The sequence below is a fragment of the Glossina fuscipes genome, unplaced genomic scaffold (assembly GCF_014805625.2).
Source record: "Glossina fuscipes isolate IAEA_lab_2018 unplaced genomic scaffold, Yale_Gfus_2 28, whole genome shotgun sequence".
In the NCBI taxonomy this organism is placed as follows: Eukaryota; Metazoa; Arthropoda; class Insecta; order Diptera; family Glossinidae; genus Glossina; species Glossina fuscipes.
Genome location: NW_023998423.1, coordinates 11,087,634 through 11,103,579, shown reverse-complemented (window position 1 = coordinate 11,103,579; position 15,946 = coordinate 11,087,634). Strand labels below are relative to the sequence as shown.

At 33.7% G+C, this 15,946-nt stretch overlaps 1 protein-coding gene across 1 annotated transcript; it reads right to left on the bottom strand.

Annotated features, from left to right (window-relative positions):
• Nucleotides 1–7,465: 7,465 nt before the first annotated feature.
• On the bottom strand, nucleotides 7,466–14,595 carry LOC119636796 (protein deadpan). The gene is made up of 3 exons (XM_038032408.1): nucleotides 14,124–14,595; nucleotides 12,026–12,121; nucleotides 7,466–9,111 (listed from the first exon to the last, which is right to left on the bottom strand). The coding sequence occupies exons 1-3, from the start codon at nucleotides 14,286–14,288 to the stop codon at nucleotides 7,819–7,821; spliced, it is 1,554 nt and encodes a 517-aa protein (XP_037888336.1). The 5' UTR covers nucleotides 14,289–14,595; the 3' UTR covers nucleotides 7,466–7,818.
• Between the last annotated feature and the right edge of the window lie 1,351 nt (nucleotides 14,596–15,946).

Here is a 15,946-nt window from a genome sequence, read left to right as displayed (position 1 = left end):
TTTTTTTGAAAAATGATCAACGCTAACAGGTTCAAGAGAGCAAATGATTTATTTATTAAGAATATTACAAAAAAAAAGAAAAAAAACATTTTTTTAATTAAAATCTCATTGGCTTTTGGGCAGTCTTTAAAGTCTTCCCACATGTTAAATAAAAAAAAAAATAAAAAAAAAAAAAAAAAAAAAACATGGGAAAATTTCCCACAAATCTTTAAAAAGTTATTTTAAATATTAATGACGATAAGGATATTAGGAAGAGATCGTTAAAGGAAACCAAAAAGTCAAATTGAAATTTCACACACTTCCTTATGCGTACAAGTGGAAACCCTTTGTGTTATGCGCTATATTCAAAAGAATCCTTCTCTTTTGTGCACTGGAAAATGTATATTTATTTGTGCTCTGTTCTTGTTGTAGTTCTTTCTCATGGTATTAATGCAAAAATCAAAGACAGGTATCCATTGAATTGTTTTTGTGGAAAACCATTGTCATGATAAATATCGAATGTGTGTGTACTCGGTATTCATCCTTAAGGTATTGAAATACTTTGCTCTTGTTTGTAAAGTATTTCTAATCTAAATAACGTTAATCTATGTAACGAAATTCATAGCTTCTTCAAATTTATAAATCTTTCGAAAGATATGTTCACACAAATCTTCTCTCACATCAATATTTTGACAATCTTTACATAGATTATGAATCAAATAACTTTAAAGACTTCTTCTTCTGAAGACGAAATTTTAGAAATTAATTACTAAAGATTTTTGTGTAAGCTTTTGTTGGAATATGTATAGAACTTCTTGCAGGCAGAAGACTTTATCTCTGTTAGAGAAGAGAGTAGTGGGAGATGTGGTGAACTTCCACTTGTTAAATTATTGGGTTTGCACAGAACGAAGATAGATCTCGTTCGCGTGGATTGTCGCAAAATAGGCGAAGGCTGAGTTTTTTGCGGTGATTTGAACAAGATCTTCTAACTTGAAGAACCTAAACTTGTATGAAAGTCAAGTGTATTCTGGCGAAGGGATGGAAAGCACCCCCATACTCACTGAATTGTGCCAGTAACGTTTGGTGGCGAGTAATTTTTCTTTATTATATAAGATACGAAATTGTGATGGTGATCTAGCAATCAATTTAATCTTGTTTGATTTAAATTTAAACGGTAATTAAGGAATATGATAAGCTGCTTGGGACGAAGGACAGATAGACAGACAAACAGATGGACGTGCTTAGGTAAAGCGCTTAAGTATATTATTTAATTTTTTTATGATTAGTTGATCGTTTTGTTGAAGCAAATGGAAAATAAAAATTTTCAGAAAAAGCACGAGTAAGACCCCACTGTCTATGCTGGCCTATATTGCCTGTGAACGTTTGCTTTTTTGTTATTTAATTAGCCAGTTAGGGGAATATTTTATATATATAAGGGAATGATGATGCATGGAAAAAGTTGTAAATAGAATCACTCGTAGATGAAAACAGCGGGAAGACGATTGATATATGGACAAATGTAGAACAATTGTCTTTAATTTATGCAGAATTTTTATTTTTATAACATAATTATAATAAAATTTCGATCTTAAACTGGCGGATCTTTGCAGAAAGTTTCGACAGGGTGAATGCATATTTGCTTTGTCAAAGCATTTGTAACATCCAGAAGGAGGCTTCTAAGAACCCTGAGCAGAAAAAAACTCTACATAGTTGTAAGCATGTTGCCCTCTCTCTAATTTTTAGTCCGGTATTGAAAATGGATCAAGTCGGTTACAGAACATGACTACATAAACTGAGAACGCTTCTGTTTTCTTACTGATTACTTATAGACTTCTCTAGATTAACAGTAAAAAAATTCCATTTATATTCTATGTAAATGGAAAAAGTCTTTTTTTTGTCTCTTCTAGGATTAAGGCGGAAGTTATAACAGATCTGACCGAATATGATTTTGTTACTTGTTAATCTCAAAATTTCATTGTATATGAACGCATTGCAAAGCTATATAAAATGCAAGACGTACTTAATAAGTTGACCACGAATATTATTATTCTGCTGCCTATCCAAGGATCCAAAAAAAAAAAAAAAATTGTTAAGAAACCCCACTTTTTGGTTTGATTCTTTTTAACTTCTGCTTCTACTTCTTAACGAAGGTTCAGCAGATCAACAATGACCGTTTCATTGTGTTGTAGAAAAAAGAGCTCAGTGTGAACACGAAGTTTCCTTGTTTGGGCTTTAATAACGTTGACGGTTTAGTTTAGATGGTTTGGTTAATACTAGATTTCTCATTTGTACTTTATATTCCACAAATGAAAATGAGATCCCATTTATGATTGCTTTCAATTTAGCCATTTTTACCCATTTGGAATCTATCCATCTTCTCCAGCGAGAAATAGATGAGCCTTTGTATTGATAACTTTATATTAGTTTGGATAACTCACAGATTTTCATCGCAGATAGCTAGCTACTCATGATATATATTTATTCTATTTCCTGTAGTGAAATTCCTATACCTGATATACATACACACGATAAATTAATTGAAATCTTATTTATTAAGGGAAGATAGGTCTTTTTTGCTTGAAGAAGGAACTATTCCATTCGCCAGCACTCGTCAATCACAGGAAGATAAGCATAGTTATAGGCGCGAGTCTTCAAATTAGTCATGCTTCGTGAGAATGGCGTGGTGCTTCCATTTTTTTACAGTTTCAAATAAAAAAGGTATAATTAAGCTATTGAACCTTAGCCCAGTGAGTCGTTTGTTGATTGCTTTACTGATTTCTAGAAGAAGAACACAATTTCATTACTACTATTATACAACTTTCTCGAATATTATTATTCTATTACCTCTCTTTCCATCAAGAAAAAGTTTTTTTCAAGCTATTGATGAATCCACCTGAGTGGCCGAGAAGGCAACAATCTCGGCTAGCAACTCAATGGTCGTAGCTTCAAATCTCTAAGTGCGGTAGAATTTTGAAAAAAGCCGAAAGCCTTTGATGCTAGTGCTTTAAGACTTTATTTTGTACTAGAATTTATTTTCTCTGGCTAAATATATAATAATAATACTAATAGACTGTTGAAGTATTATTCCCTCTTATGTTAAAAATTAATCCGATGACTTACATTAAATTTATCATAATTGTCTAAGTATATTAAGACGGAGATGGAAGAGCGTTTTAAAATTCATTCTTAAGCGAAAAAAAAAAAATTTATTTATTTGTATGAATTTCTACATAAACTAAAGATAGATCTTAATGCGAGTCAAAGAACCGACGTACGAAGTTAATTTAGTTTCTATTTTTGCGATAAGCTTTTTATTTCGCCTAAGAAAATATTTATTTCTCATAAAAAATGGATGAAATTTTAAAAAAATTTTTTTTTTTTTTTTTTTCATAATTGAAACATTTCCTACTGTCACACCTTCCAACTTGAGAAATAATACAATTCTATCGCATAGTATTCCCGCATATAAAACGGAACTAATTATAATTGCATATCCTTTGCGTCGTTCTTTCCTTTTGTAATAGTTTTCCTCTCCACCAAAATATGAAAACGAAAAAAAAAAAAAGACGTGTGTCAGACGCTTGCTCATTTTATGCGCTCGAAACCTGTTTAATGGTGCCTCGAAAACTAAACCACTTGTTCTCGCCTTCATAATAATGCAAAAAGCGAAAAAACGAAAAAAACGAAAAAAAAAAGAAAAAATAAGTTAAACAAATTATGATCGCTGCGTTTTTCTCATGCATTCGAAATACATGATGAGAAAGCAAGGATTCCCTGTACCCACGCTTAAAACATTTGTTCGTCTTGTTCTCTTCTCGTTTTATCCTTTCAGGCTTACATGATGATGATTCTCAGACTCAGATTCTTCAAACAAATCAGATACGAAATGCACATACATGTACATACATAAACAAATGTCTGGATATTCAATTCGTTTCTTTATATAAACACTGGCATTTTTCTTTCTTTCTTTCTTTTTTCACTTGTTCTCTCCTACTCTGATGATGACGTTGAAAAGAATTTCTACATATCCTTGGGTTTTGTATGCATTACCTTTTGTTTAATTCGTCTGCAGGACGTTTTCGACTGTTTTTCATTTTTCTTCTTCACAATGTCTACCAATGTAGTCTGCTTTGCTGAGGCGGTCGGATCAGATCGTTTCATATTTTTATTTTTTTTTTCCTTTTCTCTTTTTTGTTTTTGGTTCAGTTTAACGAACCTTTTTTTTCACTTTATGCACTTGTTGCCTTATACACTACTAACTCTTGCATCTTATTCATGATAGCATTGCTTAGTTTTGCTTTCATATAGTATACAGTACAGTAGTTTGTTGTTGTTGTTGTTGTTGTTGTTATAATATAGCATATATATATGTATATATATATATATATTGAATAGTAGCTCTTCTTTAGAAATTTGTTCTGTGTTAATTTCAAATAAATCCGTGTGAATGTTAAATAATTAGCTGAGTGAATTTGAGCCTTCTTTGTGAGAGCTGATCGAGTGTCATTGTTAGGTTTTAACCGAAATAAATAAGAATTAGTGACTCTTTTATGGACGGGAATTACGATTCCCATGATTGCCATGATACGACTTCTGGTGCATTGTACGAGAAAGATCTTAAAATGGGTCTATGTTTATATTCTACGCTATTTGTAGTAGAATAGGTTTGCGTGGATCTATGTAAAAACTGGACTGAAGGACTTGAGATTGACCCATCTTTTATTATATCAATTAAATCCGATGCACTTTTTGAAAGTGATTGTCAATCGATTTGACTATGTGCGTCTGTCTGTCTGCAGGATTAATGTCTGCTTTGAGTTTAGCCAAGAGACCGTCATTTTGGAGATAAGGATGACTACGTTTGCTCCGCACGTAAACCCCTACTTTGAAAGGGTCGCTATATGAAGATCAGCGTCCATTTTTAATATTATTGGATAAAAGTCAATAAAAAATCGTATTCGTGTAGGACGGAACCATTTCTTGAACATTCTTATTAAAAAAAACTTTCATTTGATAAGCAGGTCTAATTTTTAGCAGCTGGTTGAGTATGAGTCTATTGTGGTAAATTTGGACTTAATCAATCTTGGGTTCGCAGTGAAGTTGAACGTCGGTTACACATGCAAATCGTTTCAATTTTCAGGGCCTTGCGGTATTTCAATTGATGATGTTATTAGAAGTAAAAATAATTCCCTTATGTTCTTATTGTCGCTATGTTATTCGAAAAAAAATGATTAACAGTACCTTAAATGATATACAAATAATATATGTATAGAAACAAAGTAAGCTATTAAACGATTTTTGGGCAGATCCGAAATCTTTCATAGGTTCTGCCTGAAAATATATATGACATGACCTGATGAATTTTATAGAATAGAGCAGAAGCTTCAGAGTAAGTAATGTGTCCGGAAAATTTTGAAGAATAGTGCGCAGGAAGCATACTTACCGCTTAAATTCAAGGGTCTTCTTATCACATAAGATGATATTGACCACTGCGCCCAGCGAAAAGAAAGCCGACAAATAGCAAATATCTGTACGTCTGATAAGCGCTCGGCTGATAACTCTAGATATACATATATAAGTAGATTTTTCATGCCCACAGGCTGACCAAGTGGGCGCTACCATTCTCTTTGAGCAATGAGAAGAAAAAATCGTTTTGAAACAACGTTAAATAAGTTTACCCCAAAGCCCTAATATGGTTTGGATAAAATTGCTTATGTCTATAGAACAAAGTCAAACCCTCAGAAGAATTTAGTTGGCACCAAAGCGGATATTTCTTTAACAATGCGCCAGAGATTAAATAACATAGTAATGAAGAAAGCCCTTATATGATGACTGTACTGATTCTTGGTGTGATGTCCACAAGAGCAAACAAAATCCGTTGCAAAGGGTTCACATCAGATGCTGTAAGAAAGCGATACCACCAAATTGTAGTCGGGATTGCGATTAGAGAGGATATGTAGAAAAGACCAATCCTTATAGTAATTCTTGACAATAAATTTTTGGAGTAAACAGCGAGCCAAAGAATCAGACTAATGTAGCGAACGTGAACGTGTTGCCGCCTTTTAATTCAAAAAATGAAAATTGGGAAAAAGTCCGTACGAAATGATAAATACATGGCTTTGATTTTATTAATTATAGACTTAGTCTTCGTTCTTCTTCTTACTCTGAGCTACCACAAAGCCTACGAACGCACAGTGTTGTATAGGTGCGACTTTTAATCGACTTTTAATGGATTCATGAACCATTTTTGGTAGCTTAGAGGGAAAACGAGTTATTTTAATATTTTCCAGACACGAAAGTCGACAGCTTAGTAACTACAATTTGCCAATGGGGAACTAGAACGTTTTTCAGCAGAGATACTTTAAATGCAACGTAATTTCCTTTAAGATATAATTAAGTAAATATCTTGATATATATTGTTATCGGCAAGCATTGTGATTCAATAGAAGTCTTCAATATTCGAAGGAAATTACAAAATTGACTTTTATAAATGAACAATGATTTTGGGAATTTAATATTTTTCTTTTTTCAGCCAAAATGTATTCGTGGTGAAAACGTCCAATTCTTATTCGGACAACCCGGTTTACAAACCGGGCACTGGTTTTCTTAGTGCAGATATGATATATTCTGATACCGTAATAATAACGATATGTGTATTATCGCCCAAACAGATAGGGTCATAATAATCGCATGCCAAGTGGCAAAAAGGCTTTTTGTGGTTTCCTTTACGAAAGGGTAGTCGAGCCCGTTCAGAAGTCTAAGAAAAAAAGAGGACATCAGGAATGTTTTGTGGGCCAGGAACAAAAAATAGCACGGAGGTAGTATTAGTTGCCTTGGTTAAGATCATTCTTCCTCGACTTCATACAAAATGGAGTAGTCTTATGGGAAATTTCATTAAAGCCGTGCGCAAAGCAAACGCAGTATTTGTATATCTAAGAGAAAACTTTCCCAGAATCAGTGATGAGAGGTGGAGAGTATTGATTGTAATGAAAGTGTTTTCTTACAGATGAAATAAATACCATACCATACCATACCATAAATACCATAGCGTCAACAATTACGAATATATTCGGGCATTGTGATCGATTGCTAGTCACAAAAGTACACACAAACAAACAATAGATATTCTTGTTATAGTTGCGTTAATTTTGATATTCCAGAGGAAACGATTTGAGATTTTTCCCGTTTCATTAGAAAACAGGGTTTTTAAGTTCCGCAAATTACTTGGGAAAAATGCCTTATGACGCGTGATATCTCTATGATGTTGCCCCGATATCGCCTATTTAAATAATCATGCTCGCACAAGCTTATTCACATCGCTTGTTGACTATATTTTGAAGCGAATCTTCGAATCACTTCAGTTATTTACACATGAATTATTTCATTTATTGTGCTAAATACAATTTATTTTAGCTTTCGATGGAAAAAAAGATAAATTGCAGCGATTTGTAATTAAGAACTAAACAAAACTTGAAACAAACTTAAGTAAACGTATGCATGCGTTAATATTTAACATAAGTTTTTTATACAGGCGTGAACTTAAAAAAAAAAAAAAAAAAAACAAATTAAAAAAGTCAAAGGGAAACTTTATGAACGAATTTGATGAACGCATTAATTAAAACTTAGTGAAACAAAATGAATAAAATAAACAATTTTCTTATCAACACATACACAAAATTATATACAAATCACAGATGATATAATACAATATAATGAAGAGAACAAGAAAAGTGAACCTTAAGTATATTAATTTATAAATATTAATGATCAAAAAAAAAAAAAAAAAAAAAGTAAAAAAAAGAAACAGTGAGTAAACTTAACGGGAAAAGATTTCTATTACCAAGGTCTCCAAACGCTTTGATCGTCATGATCTTGATCATGTGCACCGGACTCTTTGGCATATTTCTTGCAAGCGGTCGATTCATCCTCAGAACAAATGCTCGGATCAATTGTTTCCGAAAAAGATCTCTTCAACGAGTTGTTGCTGCTAGTGCCGCTGCTACTGCTGCTGGTGCTGCTAGTGCTGCTGCTTAATTCACTACCACTGGTCGAAGAGACTTGCTGCTGTTGCAAATGAATAGCAGGCGCAGTAGTGCAGAGAACAAATGAGCTTTCGGCACTTGATGGCGGTGTCGCAAATGCTCCCGTAAATGAAGTTTGCTTATTCAAATTTGTAGCGCTCGCATTGTCCTGAGAATTGTTGAAATCTGAACTGTTGTGCAAAATTGAATCTTCATTATGACTGGATGATATCGATGATATCGGACTCAAGGGTGGACTTGCAGTTGTTGTGGAATTGAAAGCTTGTTGCTGTTGCTGCTGCTGTTGGTGCTGCTGCTGCTGCTGCTGCTGCTGCTGATGATGATGATAGTTTCCCGTCATTGTCGTCTGCTGGTATTGACTATGAGATATTGTGGGTATTTTCATATTTGGTACTGTCGTATTAGACTGAGAGGCGTGGGGTTTAGTGAAAGCACTTAAACGCTTAAAATTCGTGGCGAAATCGTTAATTTGCGGCGATATTTGGCCCAAACTATTGTTACCATTATTGCTGTTATTAGGGGCTGTCGGCCAAGTACCCAACCCAGAGTTACTGTTACTATTTAAAAGAGCCGAGGTCATACTATTTCCCCCGCTTGCGCTATTAGGCATAATTAGAGCAAATTCCCCGGAAGGCAAACGAGAAGGAATTAATTGTACTCCACCCATTTGTATGGCAGCTGCTTGATTATTATTGAGATCTTGTGGTAGGGCAGGAAACAAAGAACTCGTTAACGGCAAGGTAGTGGGTAAAGAACCTAAAGTTCCAGCAAATCCAAAACCGTTCGGAGCTGCTCCGCTACGATAACCGTTTGTAAATTGTGACATTGAACCGATTTGTTCTAAATTTGTGACACAACCGCTTAAGTGATTGTTTAAACGTTGCTTGACTGCCGCATCTATACCTTCCAATTGATTTATGTATCGATTCACTTCATCGGCACATTCCATAAAGCCCGTCTTAAATTTATGTATAACTGTCGGATCAGTTTGTATGGCCATATTCAGTTGTTGACGTTGCACGGACTGTAAATGCTTTACGGTCATTTCCAAGATATCGGCTTTTTCGAGTTTGGTATGGCGGGCGGGCTGAAAAACAAATATTTGTGGAAAAATAATGCAGAAAGTAATGAGAAGTATATTAGAAAAATGATAAGTGAAGAGGAAATAAATTTTGATTATACGATCTGGTAATGACATGTCTTTGACTCCTTATACAACTGCGTGGCTTCCCACAATACAGAAAGAAGGTAATGCCAATGTTGGCGAATACATATTGGATGAGTAGAATATATTGTCAAGTACTGTCTGGCATAAATTCATAGAAAAAGTCAAAATATTGCGTGTATAAATAAGTTCGTCGCATGAGAATTTGCATTTGCTTTATAGAACATACTTCAACCGTTCAACCAGTAAAACTATTTCTAATATATATCAGTATATGTTAAGAAAAGATGGATGTCAAGAGTGGCACTGTTTAAACGGGGAAAACTTACAACTTAAGCTACAGAAATCATTGAATTGCCTTGGAATGGTACAGTTGGAAGTGATTTACGACATTGTGTGCAAAAAATCTTGGTCTTGGGGACAACGAACTTTTGCATACGTCTGTCTGTACGTAGCAAGAACAGGAACCAGGAAGCGATCTTGAGCTGAGCTTGGATTGAATTTAGCATCCCCTGATTGAGACCTATTTTCTAGATCTGTCTCCGTCTTATTGCCAATGGTTCAGCTTGCTGCAGATCATCGGTTCACAAAAGCTAAAGACGTAGGAAAGTAGAACGATGAATATTCCGATGAAGGTTCTACCACGAAGGCATCCACAAGCTACCCAATAAAAGCCAAAAGGTCATAGGTAATGGAGGCGAATTTGTCGATTATTAAGCTTTGTAACAAGTATGTTTTATGCAAGAACACTTTTATACGCCTATTATTTAGCGTAAAGGCGAGGAATTCATCCAATGGATCAAAGGCCTTAAAGTCCTTTCGGAGCATCCAAAGCAATTAAGAGTTAAGTTTCTGGCCGCACAGTGGATGCGCCAAAGTATTCCATTCGTAGGAGTAAAATCGTTGCCACCTCGACCGGCACCTGATAAAATATCCCTACGGAATTGTAGTCATCAATAAGCGAGACAATTGACGTATCGTGTTCCCTCTTACACCGGGTTTCTATATGTTCCAAACGACAACTTACACGCTCATATGAAGTAACATCGTCGTCACCTCGAACGGCAACTGATAAAATATCCTTACAGAATTGTACTCGTCAATAAGCGAAATAATCGATCGGTCGGGTTCCCTATGTTCCAAACAACAACTTACACGGTTACACGTTGATCGATGACGTCTACCAAGAAAGACAAATCAAGCGAACCTTCATTCATTCTTCACGGTTGAGTATAACAATCGCTTGTCGGTGCAATCCGTGATTTGTTTTTACTGTTAAAGGAGAAATATGGCAACACTTTGATTTTCCTTGAGACAAAGGATTTTGACAAGTTTTGCTTGTAAATCTTAACCGTTGAAATATTTGTGATATGAGTGCGACAATAGCAAGTATTTTCCCAGGCTACTAGAATCTCTTTCAAGTAACCGACGCCGCATTACTTTTTCATTTAACTGGTTTGTTTATTTATTTTCGTTTTTTTTTTGTTTTAATGTTTATGTTTTGTTCGCGTTCTTTAGGAAATTTTTCGCACATTTCTTTCTTATTTGAACAAAACCTGATGTGCACGTTATCGGAAAGGTATTCCTTGCGTTAACTTGTTGTTATCGTCGGTGTTATTATTATTATTGTTGTTCTTGTTATTGTTGTTGTTGTTGTTTAAAGCATGCAACTTCTAATTGATTACACAATTTGTTTTTACAGCAAACGTACATAGCATAAGAAAATTTCAACCTTCAACCAGACAATTAGAGTTATACGAAAAAAACAAAAAGAAAAAGTTGAGGCCACGACGTAGGTTTGTATACCTATCATGTTTGCTGTTGCTGTTGATGGTGATGATGATGATGATGATGATGGCAGCAAAATCCGCAACACGAACAACAAACACGACGGCAACAAATAGTTTAATGCAACTTATACGATTCAACAGCGAACACTTAAAGCCAGCAAAGCCAGCAGAGATGGACTTCTGAAGGTGGGAATAATGTGATTTCGCGCACACAATAACAAACGGACAAGCAAACGGATAAATAGTTAAAGAAAAACGCTAAAACTTGAAATTTCATTCATTTCATTAAATCGAAAAAAAAAAAAAAAAAAATTAAATACAAATACAAATAAAAGGGCAAGTATAGGAATACATATATTAATATCGTATAGGTAGATAGATATGTACATGTGTGATCATGTATGATCGATAAATGCTTGAAATAATCATTTCTTAGCATGTTGTTGCCCAACAATTCTTACCAAAAACCATCAGAAATATCGATCGTGTCTTTCTTTAAATGCAAAGATTCATTTGATAGTAGGGCTCTATATATATATATATATTTTTTTTTTTAAGGCTTTAATACATTTTTCCCACGCCTGGGCTTAGCTGTCTGCTTCACAGTTTGGCTACGTTTTTCTCATTGTTGTTATAATGATTTCAATGGCTAAGGTCTTCGGTCTCCCCTTAAACGTTCGTGCCTTCATTTATATTCTCAATTTAGTTAAAGTTTTATTGGCTCGTCTCTCTTGCATACATCCATACAAATACAATGAGGCAAACATAAATACGCACACAATAACACACACACACACACACACTTACACACATACACACGCTTAAAGGATTAATTTGAGTTTAAGACTAAACCGGTTTACTTTAGCAGGTTTTTGAAAATTTCTCATATTGTTTTCTCGATAAGCAAAATAAGAAAAAAAGAAGCGATTACTTTGATTTAACCGCTCAAACTTGATCATAACCTAGACTTGTTGTCCAAAAAATCTTATAAAGTTGTTTAGAACATTTTATGCGAGAAAATCGTTGAGAGGGAATACTTAACTTACATCCTTTTTCATTGCTTCCAATATTAGAGATTTTAATTCATTTAAACAATGATTAATACGCGCGCGTCGGCGTTTTTCCATAATCGGTTTATTGGTCTGGAAGGAAAGAGAACATAAAAAAATGTAGAATAAACGATTAGCTTGAAGTTTTATATTTTTTGTTTGATTAAAGCATAAAAAAAGGTTACATTAATAAAAGCATACAATCGAGTCGAGTGTAAGATACAAGAGGAAATTTTTAGGTAATCTTTCATTGCATAATCCGGCAGTGCTGATGCCAAAAATGTTTTTTTTATATGCGAGAATTTATATGCGGCCCCTAGTCGCTTTGGAGTTAGTATGTCCGAGTATATGGTTTACATTACATGAAAGTTATAACGAAGCAATAGCAATCCGTGATTGAAGAAGTCTTGGTAGAATAGTAGTAGTTTCGCACTTTTTAAAAGTAATTGAGAATAATGATCTTCAACGAAGAGCTGGTTAGTCCATTGTTCCCAAATATGAACAATTTTTGAACCAAAGTGCTCTAAATGTTAAACAAAAAACCTAAGGTTAACATAACTGACGTCCAGTCGCCGTAAGTGTGTACTCTGAAAACGATCGCTTTGCAAGAAAGTTGAAAAAGATAACCCTTACGGCGATATATTCCGATTCTGAACATATGTGGAGCCATTTTTTGGAGTTTTAACAAAATTATTCACAGTTTTAATGACTGCTCAAAAATGAAATATTTTTATTAATTAAAATTGTAAATGTATACCATATATTCGGACAATTAAGGAAAGGTGAATTTAAATTACATTTTTAAAGACGGAGGAAAACTTGGTTACGTAAAGATAGGCTGCGGGATATTGTACTGCTTACAAGCACACTTCGCTGGTGGATACGAAAAGTAAATCTTTCAATATTTTACTTTCTATTGCCATTATTATTTGAACACTCAATTGATGGCTGCAGTATAACGCATTGTAACGATTACTCAATATGCTATCCCTAGTAAAGTAAACCTAGAGAATATACATTGATCGCATTCGGCAATCTCAGTTTGGAAATCATCTACATCGGTCTCCATAAAAACCTTCTGCAGACGAAGGATTGCAATCAGAAAAGAGAATATTGCGGCTGGAGTCTGAAACTAAATTTTCCAGTTACCGTTAATCGGCCTATTTAGGTCTTCTTTATTTATAAAGCATTAGGATTAGGATGAATAGATTACACACATGACGACGCAAATTTACTGGCTTAACACGCTGACAAAGCGCAAATTCAAACCTCCTTTCTTCGATTTTACCATAGTTAAATTCTACGATCATGTAATTGACATTAAATATGTAGAAGTGAAAGGCTTTAAATTCAGAAAAGATGTTGATTATTAACGCTTATCACTGACAGCAAACAAGAAGATAATATATTTTCAACAAAAAAAAAAAAAAATGTAAGAAATGTAACAAGTAAAACTCGCTCCCATCTAGGACGGTTTCAAACGACTTTGCGAAAAATTCAAGCAAAGGAAGAAATATGAAATATGGTCACAAGTAAAATAAGAAATCATGAACTTCTTTAGATGTGCATCTAACGTACAAATCCGAATTTTAGGGCATGAAATATATCTTCCAATCCTCAGATCACACTCCAAAAAAAAAATGTATGCTATAGACTGTTAGGGATACAAACAATTTTCAAATTTCTAACCTTTTATGTTAATAAGTTCTTTTCAACTTTCCTGAAAGGAACTAAAATCGCCTCTGGCAATGGCACAACAAAAAGTAGGCAGACAGTACAACCCTTCTAACAGAATAACTTGAGTTTAGCCAGTTTGAAAAAGCTACTGAGTATAGAGGACTAAACATATAACTAAATCGCTTTATCGCTTTCTGCGCTAATAATCAAGCGAGTAAGAAAAAGTTCCCTAAGATATGATTTTTTAAGTTCAAGTATTGTAGTTGGGGGAGACTGTTTTGCTCAAAAGCTCAACTTTCCAAGAATTGATAGAAACTACTCAGAAGTCTTGAAGAAACTGAATTCCTTTGGTGGACAAATGATGGGAAATTGATTGCTTTTTTGAAAGTGTGGATTTCACGCACAGCGTTATACTTACCTTTCTTAATTCGGCCTTAGACATGCCTGCGGTATTTGTACCGTGATTAGATCCATTATTATATTGATTTTGTCCATTCGAATTCGATTGATTTTGATAGTTATCATTATAACTATTCGAACAATCGAAATCGTCATCTGATTGAAACTCATTTTTATAATCCATATTCTCGGGCAAATATAGAATTAAATGATCATTAATCGTGTGTGGGTAAAGCAAGCAAGTGGGAGAGTTAATCCAAATTTGATGCAGCGTTTAAAACAAATTAATCCATAAGTTAGCAAATGAAGCGGGAAAATTAATCCATAAGAGTAAATTAATATTTTTTCACTTTTAATTAGAAATTTTTTTTTTTTTTCTTTTTTGTTATATTTTTATATGAAATCGTAACACATTGATTTAATGTTTTCAACAGTTTTAAAAATAATTGCACTTTTTTTTTTTTCTGTTGATCATAACATATGTAATATGATAAAAACAAATTCGTTTAAATATAAATGTTCTAATTACGAAAAAATAAAATAATAAAATAAATGTTTTGTTTTTTTTTTTTAAACTAAAACAAAAATCCGTAATAATAAGTAAAACCGTTCTAAACGAACAACCAAAGGATACTGATCCTCAGACAGCAGATCGCTGCTGTTAAGTCAATGTTTAACGAAGCAGTGTGTGGTTTAAAAAAGAAGAAAACAAAAAAAAGAAAAAAAAAAAAAAAAAAAGAAAAAAAAATACTCATACATTACTGTTTGCGCAGACTTGACAGCATTAAGCAAAACGGCACTCAGTGTCCTTTTTTTCTCACGGTATTTACGCTATGATATCATGTTTTCTGTTTACCACACTCATTAGTATTTACCTAAGTACCTAAGAGATCTAGGTATGTTGTTACTAAAATTTGAGTGAAGTTTTTCTTGTTTTTGTTTATAATAAGTTTTTCTTCCTTTTTTTTGTGATATTTTGAGTGTTATTGCGTTTTATTTTTTTATTATTGTTATTATTATTATTATTATTATCATTATTAATTTTTTTGTTTAACCGAGACTTCCCGCAGTTCCGGTGCTATGATAGCCGCATGTTAAACTGTTATGATATCAATTCTGATAAATTAGCATATTTGAGGTTTACGGTTCTGGTTTGAGTGCTTGCGTGTATGTTGATCTGCGTGTTGATTGACCCTCATCCATTGCTTCACATTCATGTTTTTTCAGTGTCCCCCTTATAGCATTTTAACTCATAATAAAATTGTTATTCTTATGCACATAATATATATATATATATATAGTGTTTTTGGGTATTTTATGGCGACGTTTTAATGCTAATATCATTGCGTGGATGTGTTAAGCGAATTTTTGTTACGTTACGAGTAAAGCTTAACCAATTTGAGTGCTTCAACTAATTGTTTGTATTGTATGTGAGTGACAATACTGCAACTGAATTTACTTACACTGCAAATGCGATTTCCATTAGTTAGCTAAGTTTTTCTCGAGTCCGGAAATGAGATAAGATTATCTATTTAATAAATATTAAGGTTCTAAGCTTAATAAGTTTGCCTTATTGCGACTAGGTTCAAGCCACTGAAAAAATTAATTACAGAACGGTATTAAATTTTACTAAGTTAGATGTACGTCTGAGTGCCGAGTAGATAAAGGATCTCAACTAGTAATTTAATGATTGTGGGTTGAAATTTCAAGCACGCTAGAGCTTTCATTGAAGTCGATTTTAGCTTCAGATGCTAATGGTATAAGACGTAGGCTTCTCTCGTTATATTAATTATAAGAATAACAATAACATAACTAAGTTTGGCAGAGTTTTGAAAGCATTAC